The 18,442-nt window shown below is 43.8% G+C and overlaps 1 protein-coding gene across 1 annotated transcript in view; it reads left to right on the top strand.

The window, feature by feature from the left end:
- LOXHD1 (lipoxygenase homology PLAT domains 1) overlaps positions 1–18,442 on the top strand; it is a 209,944-nt gene that overhangs the window by 68,163 nt on the left and 123,339 nt on the right. The window contains exons 12-14 of the mRNA XM_050943268.1: positions 978–1,113; positions 10,753–10,907; positions 13,644–13,804. Of these exons, the coding sequence (XP_050799225.1) occupies positions 978–1,113; positions 10,753–10,907; positions 13,644–13,804 (452 nt within the window). The remainder of the gene's footprint in view (positions 1–977; positions 1,114–10,752; positions 10,908–13,643; positions 13,805–18,442) is intronic.

Here is an 18,442-nt window from a genome sequence, read left to right as displayed (position 1 = left end):
ACAGAGACCGTCTACTACTCCATGTTTGTACAGCACCTAGCACAATGGGGCCTTGTTCTTGGTTGGCCCTTAGGCACTATGTAATAAACACAATTAAGTCATGTGGGTCGCACATTTGTTTGCGAAACCATGTAGAAAATGCTGAGGACAGTAGGTCACAACATTTCTTATTCGATGAGGCTGCTGGGCTGAGAGGTCTTCACACTGGAAGATAGACTGGACTAACGGAGGGGGAGAAAAGCTACTCAGGGAAAATGGAATTTTTTTCCTTCCAAATTCAGTGTGTCAGTTGTACTTTTAATAATTACTCTCATTATTTCTTAGTAAAGATGAGGCCAAGCTGCAAAGTTCAGATGGCTTTTTCCCTGTTGGCCCTTCAGCACTGGACATTATTTTGATCACCAAGCCACCACACTCTCTCCATTCATTTCTCTCCTACAGACTCCCTTCTTCCTAATACACAATCCTACAACGTAGTTACATTTAAACAAAAATCCCAGTCATTTAACCCGGGGTATCATGCCTGTTCTGCATCTTTCTGTTTTGAACTTGCAATTTCCTCAGGGCATGGATTATCTGTATGTTATCTCTATGTTGTCTGTATAGTGCTGGGCATAGTGTGAGCACATAAGAAATTCTGAATAATAATGAGCTTGATCAAAACTTTTTTCTAAGTTTTTTTTGGGGGAGGGCAGATGTGATTGAATCAACAGCTTTGCCTTCAGGAGGGTGGAGAAGGAAAGGAATGAAAAGGAATCAGATTTGACAGACCTTAGTCTCTTTGTTCAATGTCCTAATTCTGGAAGGTGCTCATATACCCCAGTGATGAGCATAGTACGTGAACCTGAATGGGTTCTCTAATTATTAATACTAATTCCTTCGTTGCTCTGCCATTCCTCCCCTGGCAGAGCTCATTGGGAACTTGTCATTTTTGTCTTTAAGCCTGCGAACTCATGTGGTGTTTCGATTTAATTAAGATAACTCTGCTGAAAACACTGACAAAAGAGAAATATACGTTCAACTGTGGCCGTTGGCTGGATGTAAATGAAGATGACAATGAGATCATCAGGGAGCTCCCTGCAGAGGGACCTCTAGTGACTGAAGTCATGCCAGGTAAGAATCAAGGACTCCTTATAGAGGCTTGTTTAGTGACTGAATAGAAATAAATCCTCTTTGTTTCAGTGATGCACAGATAGACCTGTGCAATTCAATTAGCCTCTTTCTTTTGGCACTGATTTTCCTACAGGGTTTTATTTTTGCACCATTAACTGCACAAACTGTGTGAAATTGTAGGCTCTGTTTTGAGCTGACTTAACAGTAGAGATGGGAAAGATCAGGCCAGAACACAGTTGTTCCTTAAAGTGTATTTTCTGTCTACTTATGCAATTTCCAGTCCATTTTTAAATGGAAACATTTTCCTACAGGGTTTTATTTTTGCACCATTAACTGCACAAAGTGTGTGAAATTGTAGGCTCTGTTTTGAGCCGACTTAACAGTAGAGATGGGAAAGATCAGGCCAGAACACAGTTGTTCCTTAAAATGTATTTTCTGTCTACTTATGCAATTTCCAGTCCATTTTTAAATGGAAAGTACAAGATTTGAATGTATGTGTGTATATAAAAATATTTAAATGCTTCACTGAAATGAGGTCTAAAAAGTTTTGTAAAGATATATACACCAAAAGAGTATACACTATATTTTTATATATATACACACACAAGGAAATGGACACCTTTTGTTACATGGAAGTACTCAAATATATGTTTATCACCTGTAGCTTTAATTAAGGAGCTTAACAGGATTCCATTTATTCAAGGAGAATCCCATCCTGTTGCTTTTAGAACTGAATCACTGAGTACAACCTCTCAACTGTATTTCATAAGCATTAAACTTACTTAACAGAGACTTTCGGGGTGGGGGTGGGGAGGATACTGCACATCTACTTGCTGTGGGGTTTCCTGCACCTTCTTGCACCTCTGTAGCATCTGGTGCTGGTCAGTGTTGGGAGACAGGACACTGGACTAGTTGGACCGTTGCATGAGTCTGATCTGGTATGGAAATTCTTGAGAACTCAGTGATCTGTAAGCAGCTGAGTGCTCCTCTAATGATGAAGAATAATTGTAATTGCAAATATTATTAGAATGTCATGCTGGGTTTTCAAATTTATTTGTAATCAGCTATGAAGAGGAGGCCTGAGTTAAAAAAGCTTATTTGATAGGGAGCACCTGGTGATGCTGTTTTAGTTCTACTGTTCACTGAAATTTCAGGCTTGAGCATTTAATGTACCTAAACTTGCATTTAGGTGTCTAAGAGCTAGATTATTGAAGACTGTACTCAGAGTAGTTATCAATGGTTCACTGTCAAACTGGGAGGATTGATCTAGTGGGGTCCTGACTGGACTTAGTCCTGGGTCTGGTACTATTCAATATTTTCATTAATGACTTGGATAACAGAGTGACGTGTATGCTTATAAAATTGGTGGGTGACACCAAGCTGGGAGGGATTGCAAGCACTTCAGAGGATTCAAAATGATCTTGATAAATTGGAGAACTGGTCTGAAATCAATAAGATGAAATGCTATTAAATGAAAAATACTACACTTAGAAAGGAAAAATCCAATTTGTAAATATAAAATGGTGAATAACTGGCTAGGCAGTGGTACAGCAGAAGAGGATCTGGGGGGTTATAGAGGATCACAAATTCAATGTATGTCAACAGCATGATGCTGCTGTGGAAAAGGCAAATGTCATTCTGGAATTTATTGACAGGAGTATTACATATCAGACATGGGAGGTGATTGTTCCACTCTACTCAGCACTGGTGAGGCCTCAGCTGGAGCACGGAGCCCAGTTGCGAGCACCACACTGTAAGAAAGATGTGAACAAGCCAGAGACAGTCGAAAGGAGAGCAACAAAAATTGAAAGAGGGTTAGAAAACATGGAAGGTTGAAAGAATCAGGCATATTTAGAGAAGAGAAGGCTGAAGGGAGATTTGATATGATTTTGAATATGTAGAAGATTGTTATAATTGGGATCGTGATCAATTGTGCTCTATATCCACTGAGGATAGGACAAGAAGTAATCAGCTCAGTTTGCAGCAAGGGAGTTTTAGGTTGGATATTAGGGGGGTAAAACTTTTAAACTCTAAGGATAGTTAAGCATTGGAACAAGTCTCTTAGGTTGGGTGCAGAATCTCTGTCACTGGAACAGGATTAGACAAACACTTGTCAGAAATACTTAAACATACTTAATCCTGCCTCACCCCTAGAGGGTGGACTGCATGACATCTTAAGGTCCCTTCCAGCCCTACATTTCTCTGTTTCTGTGATAAAATGCTTTGAGGTCCTCAGATGCAAGACACTACCAGGTGAAAATTATTATTGCTGCTTTTTTAGGGCTTGGGAAGAATGTAGAGGTTATATGTGTTAGTGTTAGGAATGTTATACATATATCTGTGGGCTTGGTGGTTATTGTATTTGCTGGTTAATGGGTAACAAAGAGTTAAATCAACCTTAGTTAGTTTTGCAGGAACCAAAACTCAGTGGCTGGAGACAGCCCCAGTAGCCGGTACTCAGACAATGGAGGTGATAATGCCTTTGCGGTTTACCTCCGCTCTGTCTTGTTTCACGGGTGGGGCGGGGGGAGATACCAGTTTACCGGGCTTTTGGTCAGGAACTCTCAAACAAAGAGTTAGAAAGCGGGTAAAAAGCTGATGAGACAAGGAGACATGTGGTCTACATGTGGTCTACAGGCTGCAACTTGGTTTTCAGGAAAACAGGGGTGGGAGTACCGCTGCTAAGTCAAACCTTTCCAGTTGCATGAGGCAAATGTTAAATGTAGGTTAAACAATACATGTTAGGCTGAGGTTGTTTTAACCCTTTTCCTGTGTATCTATGGATGAATAAATTATAACGGCACTTGCTCTGCCAAGGGCCGGCTCCAAGTTTTTTGCTGCCCGAAGCAAAAAAAATTTCCTGTGCCCCCCCGGCTCTGCCCCAGCTCCACCCCTTCACCGCCCCATTCCAACCTCTTCCCCAAATCCCCTCCGCATTTCCCCTCCTACATCTCCCTTCCTCCCTCCCAGGGAGGAGAAGTGGAGAGCTCGGGGGAGCAAGTGGCAATGGAGCGGAGGTGAGCTGGGCGGGGGAGCAGTTCCTCTGCCCCCCGGGTTACTTCCTGCGGCCCTCCCCACGCCCCCCACCGCCACAGCTCACCTCTGCTCAGGGCCTGCTCCCGGCTTTTTGCACCCCAAGCAAAAAAATAAATAAAAAAAAAGGAGTCGGAGTGCCGCCCCTTGGAAAGTGCCGCCCCCAAGCACATGCTTGGAGCACTGGTGCCTAGAGCCGGCCCTGTGCTCTGCTATAGTTAAGGTTAAAACCTTCTTTCTGTTTAAAGCTCAACTGTTCTAAGTGCTCTAAAATCCATATGGTTAATCAGATTACTTTGAAATTTGGTTTGCCTTATGGGGGCACAGTGTATGATCAGTGAGGTATATTTGGGGCCATTTGACTAAGGGGTTCCTGAGATACAGCCCCCAGAAAAAAAACAGCTTGTCTTAAAGTTGACACATTCTGGCAACTTTTTTATTGTTGTTGTTCACAGAGAGTGGTGAAATCAGGGCTCAGATAATCGTGCCAGGATCTCAGACACACGAGGGTGACCAAAACAGAGTGCATAGCACCAACAGTCTCTTTGGGGGAAATAAAATCAAAATGTTATTTCAAAAGAGTTTACTTCTCCATTTAGGCATGCTAAGGGTATGTCTACACTATCCACCAGCTCGGCGGGCAGCGATTGATCCAGCGAGGGTCTATTTATTGTGTCTAGTCTAGACACGATAAATCGATCCCCAGGTGTTCTCCCATCGACTCCTGTACTCCACCCCAGTGAGAGGCGCAGGCAGAGTCGATGGGGGAGTGGTAGCAGTCGATTCACCGTGGTGAAGACACCACGGTAAGTCGATCTAAGTATGTCGACTTCAGCTACTTTATTCACGTAGCTGAAGTTGTGTAACTTAGATCGATTCCCACCCCCTCACCGCCAGTGTAGAGCAGGCCTAAGTCTCACGGGCTTATTCGTATGCCTAGTGGATTACATCGAGTTTGTGCAGAGGAAGAGCCTAACTATCTAGAAAGACACATTTACATCACAATACCTGGGTGACTCTGAGGGTATATTGCAGTCATTGTGTTTGAGCTGTGCCTTATGTACTCTGAGTTCAGATCCAGGCAAAGGCAGAAATCTGAAGTGAAAAAAACAGCATATTGCTCCAATCTTCCCCAATCAAAAGGGGCATTTGTTTTGGGGACATGTTATCTGAATACAGCAGAATAATCAAATGGTGCTGAAACTATTTTTGGAAAAAGAAAATAAACTAAGCAAGCAAATGCTGGTTTAGAGGGGAAGGTGATGAAGGGTAGAAAAGTAAGTGGGAATGGGGGAGCTGGGTTGGGGGATCAGGTTGATGGGGGAGGGGACGGGGACTGGGCCAGTGGGAGGAGGCGGTGGGACACTGGGAAGGCGGACATGAGGGTGAGTGATAAAGTGAATTGGGCAGAATAGGGACCGGTGTGCTTGTCAGCCCCACATTCCCCTCCCATGTGTGTGCCAGGATCTGGGGCCCCCGAGCCTATCTACACAGGTATAACCCCATTTCTTGCTCCCATCATGTGAGCCATGTTCTAGAGGGGGCTTGTCTATCGAAGGAGTATGAGTCCCCTCTCCTTATTTCCCCATGTGATCTGGGATACGGGAGTCTCTGTCCCTGGAGGAGTCTGAGCCCCTCACCCGACCCTCCTATGTCAGGATTGGCATTTCCCAGCCAATGGGAGCTGCGAAGCCAGCACTTGGAGTGGAGGCAGCTATGCATAGGAGCTGGAGGGTGGACATGCAGCTGCTTCTGGGAGCCGCGTGGAACCATACTTATAACTGTGGTGCTGACCGGAGCTGCCAGAGTCTCTTTTCAACCAGGCAGTCCGGTCAAAAACTGGACACCTGGCAACACTACATACAGCCCCAGTAAAAACAGAAAAACAAACACCCCTCTCTAGCATTTCATTAAGTTCACAGCCACTAGCAACTTTGAAGTTTGAAACCCACCCTGGACAGAAATTGAAGAATGATCTGTAAACATCTGGGGAAATCTGCCTCTATCAAGATTCTTGTTTGGTTTTGTTTGTTTGGGATTTTGTTTGTTTGTTTGGGGGTGTTGTTTTGTTTTTGAGAAATGTATTCTGAGGGCAGCAGGATATTCAGTAGGTGCTGAAACTATGTTTGAGAAGAAAATAAATTACACATGCAACTGCTCACTGGGAAGGGAGGATGATTGGGGTGCAACAATAGCAATGAGGAAGAGGTGTTTGGATTTATAGAGAGGGATATAGCGTGTTATGGGGATGGGCATACATGGGAATGGGTGGCAGGGGAGTGATGAGGGACTGGAGGACTCTGGTAGATGGGAGGGGGAAGGTGTCATGGTATACTTCCCCAATCTGAACCTTAGAGTCCAAAAGTTGGGGTACCAGCATAAATTTCTCTAAGCTTAATTACCAGCTTAGTACTTGTAGCGCTGCCACCAATCAGGACTTGGAGTGCCTGATACACTCTGGTCCCCCCAAAACCTTCCCTGGGGACCCCCAAGACCCAGACCCCCTGGATCTTAACACAAGGAAAGTAAACTCTTTCCCTCACCAGTGCCTCTCCCTGGGTTACCCTGGAAGATCACTGTAATTCTAACCCCTTCTCTCTCCTTCTCAGGCTTTCCCTCCCTGGGCTATCCTGGAGAGATAGTCAGATTCAAGCTCTAAAGGGATCTAAAACAAAGGGATTCCACCCTTCTCCCCTCCCTTCTCCTTCCCTGTTAAGTACAGACTCAATTCCCTTGAGACTCAACAAGGGGAAAAAATCAAACAGGCCTTAAAAAGCAAAATTTTTACTAAAAGAAAGAAAAAAAGTAAAAGTTGTCTCTGTAATTTAGATGGTAGAAGTTACAGGGTCTTTCAGCTTATAGACACTAGAGAGAAGCCTCCCCACCCCCTGGCAAAATACAATTTAAAATACTTCCAGCAAACTACACATTTGCAAATACAGAAAACAATCAAAAGACTATAACCACCTTTCTACTGAATACTCACTATTCTGAATATATAAGAGACTGTAGCAGGAAGATTGGCAAGAAACCTGGTTGCACGTCTAGTCCCTTTCAGGACCCAGAGAGCAAAGCAAAACCCAAAAACACAACAAAGGCTTCCCTTCACCGAGATTTGAAAGTATCTTGTTTCCTGATTGGTCCTCTGGTCAGGTGTCTGGTTCACTGTTTGTTAACCCTTTACAGGTAAAAGAGACTTTAACCCTTAACTATCTGTTTATGACAGAAAGATTAGGGTGAGTGAGAAGGGAGACAACAGGAGGGGAGGCAGAAGAAGTTGGGTGTTTTTAGGGGTGCAGTGGAGATCTGTCAGCCCTGAATTCTCCCCTTCTATGTGTGTGCTTGGATCTGAGGGAGCCCTATCCTTCTGCAGGGCCCTTCTCCCTGCCGGTTGTGTATCCTGAGACGTGGGGGACCCTGCTCCTCTTGGCGTGTGTGAGCCCCTCTCCATGCCCCTCCTTGTGAGCTAGGATCTGGGGCTAGGGGGGCTGAAGGTGACACAAATGTATAGTTAAGGTACACATCACCCCTGATGGTATGGTCAGAGTGTGTGTATGGAGTGGTGGTGAACTGGGTGAGCCAGGGACAGCTAGGGAAGCCTGGATGAAGCGGGGGCAGGAGTCTGAGCTGAGCATGGGTACTGGTAACTGGAGTGAGGGACCCAGCTCAGTGTGCAGCTCAGGCTACATAATCAAGGTAACATGCTGCCCTCCAGTAAGCTGTTACCTGTCACAGCACTACAGGGCAGGAGACTGCCAGGATCAACTTCTTATGTGTTAATGGCTTCTACAGACCAACTAATGGTCTGGGATGGGATGGGATGGGATGGAGGGGAATGGGGGTAAGAGGATCTGGAAATGTTGGTGAGGGAGCTACATATTGTAGGAAATGACAGGACAGGTGGTGGGAAAGGAGAGAGAGACACCACTCTTCTCTCACATACTTACAGTTATTGTAACAACCATGTAATAAAATTATCACTGTTTTGGGACTTAGACCGTGGATGAGATTTCTCTCACTGACCCTCTGAATAACTGCATACTGCAGACATTTCAAAGCACTATAATTATCCCCATTCAAGTATAACTAAATGTACAGGAGTGGTAGTAGTACTTAAGCAACCATATGGTCTAGTGGAAAGACCGCTGGTCTGGGACCATTCCTAGCTCTGCCACTGGCCTGCTGGGTGACCTTGGGCAAGTCACTCTCACCTTCCCATCAGTAAAATGTGGATAATGATGTAAAGTGCTTTGAGATCTACTGATGAAAAGCACTATTATATAAGGTAGGTCTCATGATTATGACCTAGCCAAAATAACATAACAACTGCAAACCTAGGTGAGAACTACAACTGTCTAAAAGACCACTAACTCCTACAACAAACATTTCTCTTTCTATTTAAAAAACTTGGAAATGAAATGACATAAAATGAAGTGAGTAGCTTGTTCAAAATACAGTGTTATTAAATGGCAAAAAATTTTGTTAACACAGAGTTAAGCTTGCCTGGTGATAGCTCTAGCTGCTCCAGAAGGTCGAGTTCAACAAAAGTCAAACGACTGAAAACTAGGAAATAAAGAGTTAAGATAAAAGCCCATGTAACCTTAACTCTGCCCTCTTTGAGTGATGTACCAGTACTCCCACAATACACACACACACTCCCACTCTGCCTTTTCACCCTAACAGACAGGTGCAACCAGCACTTGCATTGTGCTCAAACACTGAGTCTGCTTGCCTGACAGATGACCACACTTAGCAAATGTAACAATCACTTCAAACCCTTTTATAACCCCTTCACACTATTACACAGGACAGCACCATAACCTATACTTTCCTATACCAAGCTTCAAATCCATGGACTGCTCTCATATCCCACCTTGCTAAGGACAATACCCATGGCAAGAACACTCCAGTGCCCTGCTACTGACACAACCTACACAATTCTGTACTGAAAGGACACAGACTGGAACCTCAAGGTACACATACACCTCTTTCTTTTGATAACGCACAGTGTGGACTCAGGTCTCCTCATATCACAATCACAGCTCTTCCAAACTGCTCTAACTTATTTCTCCACCATTTAATACAGCTACACCTAATGCAGTGAATGCAGCTGGAGGGGATGCAGCTAATTCCCAGTAACTATTGCCAGCTTCATGGGGCAGAGTTACGGTTGCATGGCTGTTTACATTAACTCTTTATTTTCTGGTTTTCGGAAGTGAGAGTTTTGCTGAACTTGACATTCCAGAAGGACATGAGCCATCACCCGGCAACCGTAACTGCATTAACAAAGTGTTTTGCTATTTAATAATATTTTGTTTGGAACATGCTGCTCTCTGCTTCTGCATTTTCATACTGGTCACAGCCCTCATAGAGGAGGCTGTAGCAGGGGCCAAAGCCAGTTGGACCTGCTGAGGTAATGCAGTTGGTAAATGAGATGGTAGAACCTGGTGATCCAGTCTAAAGGTGAGATGAATTGTGGCACTCCACACTGAGAGAAATGCAGGCGTCGACCTTGAAGGAGGTGCCGATAGAGAAGAGAGGTCGAAGGGATAGCTCACCACTGAACTACAACCAGGCTAAATCCTAGCTTTGGCCTGAGCCCCGAGCAAGGGTGCTGTCCCAGAAGCAGTGCAGGAAGCAGATTGTGACTTTGAGGTTCATAATGTACCATTCCGTCTTTGCCTGGCTGTGGTGAGGCATGTAACCTGCACCCGGCCTGCACCTCTCTCAGCATGCCAGTGTACCTATGCTAGCGTGCACACTGGTGGCCAGGGGCAAGGCTCTGCCCACTCCCCACCCCGTGGGGACATCTGTCTGCCCATGTGGACTGCAGGGGGCATCACAGCTCTGCAGAGGCTATATCTGTCTCTGTGCTTCTACCCATGATGGGGTATCCAAGGCAGGGAAGTAAATGGGTGCCTTAAGTCTCTTAGTCTCCTGTACAGCTGCACGAGATGGGCTGCTTTGCCCCTATATTACCTTTCAGTGGGGAAGATGATGTCTACCTGCCTCACGAGGATTGTACGAATTGGTTACTTTGCAAACTCTTGCAAGGTGCTGAGCTTCATGTGGCTCAGTAGCAATTGTGCTGCATGCAGGTGAGTGAGTTTATTTGCACCTCTTTGGTTAGTTTTGAAAATCTGTTGTTACAGTCTCTGTCTCTAACTAGCTCACATGTATCTTCTCGAGTGCTTCCAGGTCACTCCTGTAGCTGGTTGGCTGGCTTGCAAAGAATGGGGGAAAATAGCAAGGAAACCTAAGGCTGGACTCTCTCTTTCTAAAACGTATCAATCTGTTTATTGGTGGGTTTGAAGTCTCTTCACCCTGAAGCTCTTTCTCAGGTTTGCAGCCAGCTTTCCCTTCTGAATGCTTTGGTAGCAGGGGAATCAGAGCTGGTATTTATACTTTGGTTTTTTCTTCCTTTTTTCTGTAGCAATGTACTGACTTGCGGCATTAGTAAAGTAAAAGCCAATACATCAGCAAAATTACCAAGTGAAAGTTTGAGCTGTGATTCAGAATGTTTGGAATTAATAATGGAAAATGAAATAAATTTCAATTGCAATAAATTGCATTCTGAAGTTGCTTTATTAATTTGTGTTTTCCCAGTGATAAAGTACCGGGTGACCGTTTGCACCGGGTCAGTAAACGGAAGCGGGACAGATGCCAATGTCTTTGTCAATCTCATTGGGGACCAGGGAGATACGGGGGAACGTATCCTCTTCAACAGCATAAACACCATGAATAAATTTGAGAAAGGCAATGTAAGTTGGTACCGTGGCCCCTTAAGCCTGTCTGAGCATGCTGCTTAAAACGTGCTATGGTTGACAACCAGCTGAGCTCCTTTGGAAATGGGGTTGGGGGAATGTAGTTCCTAGGACTGTTTAAAACATTGTCGATATCATCTTGAATCACAGGAGCTACATGTTGCACTGAGGCATAGGAGCAGCTGCAACCTCAGGAGATTCAGCTGCAAGCTTGGCACTGATACTCCTTGGGACAATGGGGGTCAGTGAAAATCATGTTCATGGAAGAAGTGTCCTGACAGGTTTTTAGTGGAGAGGGTTAGGTGAGGAGGATGGCGAGAAGGAGGAGTGCCCTTTGCTTGACAATGTCTGGATGTGCATTGTCTGGCCACCCCAGAAGAAAGACAGGAGGCAATGGATGTGGAGTACCTGGTAACCAATTGTACAGTGCAGGTCATCATAGACTCATAGACTCTAGGACTGGAAGGGACCTCGAGAGGTCATCGAGTCCAGTCCCCTGCCCTCATGGCAGGACCAAATACTGTCTAGACCATCCCTGATAGAAATTTATCTAACCTACTCTTAAATATCTCCAGAGATGGAGATTCCACAACTTCCCTAGGCAATCTATTCCAGTGTTTAACTACCCTGACAGTTAGGAACTTTTTCCTAATGTCCAACCTAAATCTCCCTTGCTGCAGTTTAAGCCCATTGTTTCTTGTTCTATCATTGGAGGCTAAGGTGAACAAGTTTTCTCCCTCCTCCTGATGACACCCTTTTAGATACCTGAAAACTGCTATCATGTCCCCTCTCAGTCTTCTCTTTTCCAAACTAAACAAACCCAATTCCTTCAGCCTTCCTTCATAGGTCATGTTCTCAAGACCTTTAATCATTCTTGTTGCTCTTCTCTGGACCCTCTCCAATTTCTCTACATCTTTCTTGAAATGCGGTGCCCAGAACTGGACACAATACTCCAGTTGAGGCCTAACCAGCGCAGAGTAAAGCGGAAGAATGACTTCTCGTGTCTTGTTTACAACACACCTGTTAATGCATCCCAGAATCACGTTTGCTTTTTTTTGCAACAGTATCACACTGTTGACTCATATTAAGCTTGTGGTCCACTATGACCCCTAGATCTCTTTCTGCCATACTCCTTCCTAGACAGTCCTCTCCCATTCTATATGTGTGAAACTGATTGTTCCTTCCTAAGTGGAGCACTTTGCATTTATCTTTATTGAACTTCATCCTGTTTACCTCAGACCATTTTCTCCAACTTGTCCAGATCATTTTGAATTTGACCCTGTTCTCCAAAGCAGTTGCAATCCCTCCCAGTTTGGTATCGTCCGCAAACTTAATAAGCGTACTTTCTATGCCAACATCTAAATCGTTGATGAAGATATTGAACAGAACCGGTCCCAAAACAGAACCCTGCGGAACCCCACTTGTTATACCTTTCCAGCAGGATGGGAGCCATTAACAACTACTCTCTGAGTACGGTTATCCAGCCAGTTATGCACCCACCTTATAGTAGCCCCATCTAAATTTGTACTTTCCTAGCTTATCTATAAGAATATCATGCGAGACTGTATCAAATGCCTTACTGAAGTCTAGATATATCACATCCACCGCTTCTCCCTTATCCACAAGGCTCGTTATCCTATCAAAGAACGTTATCAGATTAGTTTGACACGATTTGTTCTTTACAAATCCATGCTGGCTATTCCCTATCACCTTACCACCTTCCACGTGTTTGCAGATGATTTCTTTGATTACCTGCTCCATTATCTTCCCCGGCACAGAAGTTAAACTAACTGGTCTGTAGTTTCCTGGGTTGTTTTTATTTCCCTTTTTATAGATGGGCACTATATTTGCCCCCTTCCAGTCTTCTGGAATCTCCCCCGTCTCCCATGATTTCCCAAAGATAATAGCTAGAGGCTCAGATACCTCTTCTATTAACTCCTTGAGTATTCTAGGATGCATTTCATCAGGCCCTGGTGACTTGCAGGCATCTAACTTTTCTAAGTGATTTTTTACTTGCTCTATGCTTATTTTCTCTTCTAAATCTACCCTCTTCCCGTAAGCAAATTTGTGCTTTCTGTGGACAGAAGAGACAAATGCACCACAGCATTCTGTTCCCTCCAATTTTCTCCTGCCTAACAAGGCATTAAAGCAAGGGGCACTTGTAATTGCGTCAGGAGCATGGTAAACTACAGTGGTCCTCTCTGTGTATATGTCTGTTTAAGGTACTTATATGGCTTCCATTACTGGAGTATCTGAACACCTCACAATCTTTACATATATTTAGCTTCATAGTGCCCCCCTGGAGTGAGGAGGTACCATCTCAGTTTATAGTTGGAGAACTCAGCCACAGAGAGACACGGTGGTTTACCCTAGTTCCCCGAGGAAGACTGAGGCAGAGCAGAGAATGAAATGTGGGTTTCCCAGGCCAACACCCTTAGAACTGGACCATCCTTCCTCCCTACCAGGGTGAGGTATGAGACTATGGGTAGGAGTAAGCACCCAAAAGCTCTGGCCTCCATTGCTTTATCAATCCCACCCTATGAGGCTAGCACATATGCTCTGGTTTATTCTTTGGTAAATTAACTTGAGCTTAATCTATTCACCTGCTTCTGAGGGATCTTCTACATCCTGCAGCTCTGGGATTGGTTTGATCGCAGTAATAAATGCTTGTGTTTCATTTTGATTCTTAGGAGCCGTATTGCCTAATCTTGTTTCTTTTTCTCTCTGCCAAAGGCTGATGAGTTCTACATTGAAGCTGTGACTCTGAAGCAGGTGAGGAGGGTGAGGATAGGGCATGATGGCAAAGGAGGAAGCAGTGGCTGGTACCTTGACAAAGTGATAGTGAGGGAAGAAGGGCAGCCAGAAAGTCAGGCTGTGGAATTCCCATGCTACAGGTACTGAAAACGATGCTCTCAAATTATGCCTTTATTTATTGATTTGTCACACTTTCAAGAGCCTAATTACTGTTCAGGGCTGGAATCTTCTGAGCTCATCTAAATCCTGCCAGATAATTTTTTTGCTTGGCCTGAAAGCAAAATGTGTGGATTGGGAGATTAATTAAAATATTGCCCTCTCCTACTAAACAGGCAGCAATCTGAAGAATAAACTTCACAGTGATTAACTCAATGGTGCTGAGACAAAATGCCACCTTCCAATGATGAATCCAATGTTAATTCAACCGCCTGCTGCAGGAACGTTCTCATTGCTGCTGCAGCCTCCTAGTTTTGTTGCAGATGTGGAGCCTTCTTCTGCCCTCATATGCATGTCCCATGGTCCCAAGAGCTGTGGCATGCTAGTCTCTTGTAGGGAGTATGCAAAATTGATAAGATGCTGTCATGAAAACTCACCACATTGCACCAGGGTGGGTGAGAATCATAGAGAAAAGGGCCGTGACTCTGCCATGAAATGTATTCTTCTCTTTCCTCAAGACAATAAGTGGCCAAAAAGAAGGTGCTGTAGCTGAAGCTTCCCTTGGAGAAGCTACAGCTAGCACTCATTTTCACATCATACACACAAGTGCTAACCAGTATCTGCCTCAACGTGGAGAGGGCAAATAATCAATAGCTAGGTGAAAACACAACAGACACAGCTTTAACATAGAGTTCTGGGTCCTTCAAATCCCACTTTTATGTGCAGAGGATTTCACGCTTTGCAGGGTGAATTCCACTAAATAACAATGAATTCCCGTTTTAAAAAATATAAGGCGCTCTCTTCTCATAGGACTGGTAGAATTTTATATACTAATATGTAAAAAGCGACAAAGAGTCCTGTGGCATCTTATAGACTAACAGACATATTGGAGCATAAGCTTTCGAGGGTGAATACCCACTTTGTCAGATGAATGTAGTGGAAATTTTCAGAGGCAGGTTTCTCCTCCCTTGGTGTTCACACCTCAACTACTAGAAGAGGACCTCATCCTCCCTGACTGAACTAACCTCGTTATCTCTAGACTGATTCTTGCCTGCATATTTATACCTGCCTCTGGAAATTTCCACTACATTCATCTGAGGAAGTGGGTATTCACCCACGAAAGCTTATGCTCCAATACGTCTGTTAGTCTATAAGGTGCCACAGGACTCTTTGTCGCTTTTTACAGATCCAGACTAACACAGCTACCTCTCTGATACTGATATGATTATTCTCAAATTGCCAACAAATGTAAAGCCACTGGGTCTGATTCTGATCTCGTCAGCAATTACTCCCCAGCGTAAAAAAGTGTGAGCTCAGAATTAGGCCCACTGAATTACTAAAGCCACATCACATAACGGAGAGCAGAGCCAACTTGCCAGGAATGTAGAATTTGACAGGAGATGCGACATCATGTTCATTGGGAAAAGTGGGAAGTTTCCAAATTATAGCCCTCTTAATCACAGAATAAACCCATCATGTTATGATGTTGCCACTTTTTAATACTCATTTAATAAGTTAACTCACAATATAGTAACCAGACAGGCATTGACTTGGACATGAAATGTCCACATTGAGAACTGTTATGCTGAGTATCTTCAGAGATCCTCACAAGTCTAGTCATGTGATACATCTAGCTCACATTAATGGCTACTTCTGAATAATCTCATGACTGAAGCCATTTAATTAATGGCCTTCCTCCACCATGGGGTGAAGATCCTGTTCTAGTAATGTTACAGTAAAGCACTTGGCCCATCATCCAGTTGTGATAGAAAAGATTTCATTGACCGTTAAAAACAACAACCATAAACAAGAGGCTGGAAATTAAGACCTGACTGTAGAATATCCAACTTGCGCATTCAGCCTTCACGCCATGAATCATTGGATTCTGTTCTTGTATTTTCCATGATCTGTTGTCCAAGTGAGACCATTGTCACTTACATGAGTTGTTTTGCTGTCCTTGTGCCACCATTATCCGTTCCTCTCAGATGGAAATGGTCACATGACCAACAGAGTGGGAGTGAGTGGAGCACTGTTCCTGTCACTGCCTCTGGTGCCTGTGTCTTCTGCAGGATCATGAGAAAGTGGAGCAGAATGACAGTCTACAGTTGTCGTGGAGCCTGGAGGTATCTGAAGGCAAAGGTGCTCACCCACTGCATCCTCCGTAGGAATGAATAAACTTGTCCATGACCTGCAGCGTTTGGATGCTTCCACTCCTGCTGGCCAGGGATACCTCCAATTCCCTTGCTGCTCTGGATATCATTCAGAGGGGCCTGCTCCTCCAGGATACAGATACTTCTAGAAACTTGGCCAGGAGGAGCAGCCCTTCCGTAGTGAGCCAAGGCAAGCAAGTGGTAGTGCAAAGTTAGAGACTACAGTTCAGAAAAGCCAGGGGAAGCATCTGTCTCAGTGAATCTGTTGCCAGCTGGTGGATACGTTGTTGTGCCCATCACCCTTCTCTTCTGTGGCCTGATCACCTTCAGTTGTTACTATAGCACATTGACAAAGTCCAGGGGAAATAATTTTCTTTCTGCTATGTCCTGTTATTTAGGACTGGTCCAAAGACATGCTCTGAGCTCAGCTGCTTCTGCTGTGATCCAGCACAGCCAGAACACAAAATACTTTCTCCCAACAGGAACAGATCATACTGGGGCAGAAAATGCTAAACGTTCTCCCACCGATCTGGGTGCACTGAGATATAGGATATAATTCCATTGTGGGGTGCTGGTTACAGTTACATCTGTCTGATGCCAGAAGGAGATCAACATGGATTTCCCGTCCATGTAACTCACTGAAGTCTGTTTTGTTCTTCTCATTTATATATGTAAACATGTGGCTAAGATTTTTTTTTTAATTTCAAAGCTTTTAACAATAAGCATTTATGTAGCACTAGAGGAGCATCCACTAATTAAATCACAACAGTCCTACAGGCGTATTAGCAAACTGAGGTACAGAGAAGCTAAATGGATTAACAGTGAGTTTGTGGCAGAACCAGGAATAGAATCCTGAAGTAATGTCTCCCAGTCCTGTGCTTTAAACTACCAGAATAGTTGCTGTGAAGAAAATGTAATGGCTCATATTTATTCTCAGAGTCAGTGTATTAAAAATGCTCCTTTGAAGTACATTTCCAAGAGCTCTGTGTAAGCTCACAAGCTTGTCTCTCACACCAACAGAAATTGGTCCAATAAACGATATTACCTCACCCATCTTGTCTCTCTAATATCTGAGTGTTCTTTGCAGAGTGCTAGGTCATCATTCAGATGCCTTGAAAACTTTTATGACTTTCTGACATTAGAATAATTCAGATTTTTTTCAAAGTGAATCACTGAACTATTCAGTGCAATGACTGAAGCCATCTGTATATTATAAGTACTTTACAGTTTGGATGCTATAAAGATAAATAGTGCTAACAATAAAAAGGATAGGTGAAGGGTTGAATAAAATAAGACCCACCTTTCCCACCTAAACCTAGAACTGAACCTATTTTGGGGATCAAAGCTTAGGTTTTTTATTTTTCATTTTCACTTTGGGGCTCAGGGCAAGGCCAGGAATGTAGGAGCTACCAGCCAGTAATATCCCTGGCAGAAATGAAATGGAAATCAAAGACAGCCCAATCTCATGTTAGGCCAGTTCCTCAGCTGATGTAAATCATTATATCACCACTGAAATGATTTTATACCAGCTGGGAACAGGGCTTGATATTTCTAGCTCAGCTTTGCAGACCCAAGAAATCTGAATATTTGTGATAAGCTTTGGACCTGACCTGAATCTCTGAACTTCTTGTGGTTTTCACATCATTGTGCATTTTGTAAATATTTGTGCAATCTGGGATTACAAGAACACATCATTTTAGTCTGATAGAGTGTGTGCAGCTCAGAGTGGTACCAGAGTGAGGTATGTGTATGTTAGAAATATCTAGACAGATGTATATAAACTACCTAGGGATTATTGATGATTTTACACTGCAAGCCAAGGGCTTTTACAAGTACTTTGTACAACAAGTACTTTGGCTGTTAGGTCGAATGAATGGCCTGATGTGTTTAGAATGTGTTGCTCCATTAATGCCATGTATATATGTATAACCTAGTTGACATCGTTCTGAACCTCGTTCATTATACAGAGAGTTGTTTTGCAAACCTTGCTGCTGAGCATGGGTGGCATCTTGAGCTTGATGTACAAGGAACAAATATATAGATACAAGTGCTTCATGATGTTCCATTGTGACTTCCGTAGAACAACATTCAAATGGCACATTGTGAAGAAAAGGAGAAACAAGAATGTGTTACAAGTCAAAATCACTCATCTGTCATTATTCACAAGTCTTCATCTTGCACTGCTTGAAGGGATGGTGTCCTTGCCACAGCCTGCTGTTCTCTTGGCTAACACAAGATTGGGCAATGGTAGCTGCATTAAGTCATTTCTCTTGGTAGTCTATCCCCATCTTACTTTTCACTAGCCTGTAGCAAGCTATCCACACCTGATTTAAATGCTTCCTTGCCTCTTCATCAGTGGCCCCTGGAAAAGAGCAAAGCAAAAGCTCTTTTCAAGAGAAGTCTTCATGAATTCCCTTGCAGCACTCCCTTCTCCACCAAGAAAGCAGTTAATATTTGCTCTTCTGCACCCAA

This window comes from Gopherus flavomarginatus, chromosome 3, assembly GCF_025201925.1.
Source record: "Gopherus flavomarginatus isolate rGopFla2 chromosome 3, rGopFla2.mat.asm, whole genome shotgun sequence".
Taxonomy (NCBI): Eukaryota; Metazoa; Chordata; order Testudines; family Testudinidae; genus Gopherus; species Gopherus flavomarginatus.
The sequence above is the reverse complement of the archived record's forward strand: the minus strand, read 5'-3'. Positions and strand labels throughout refer to the sequence as shown.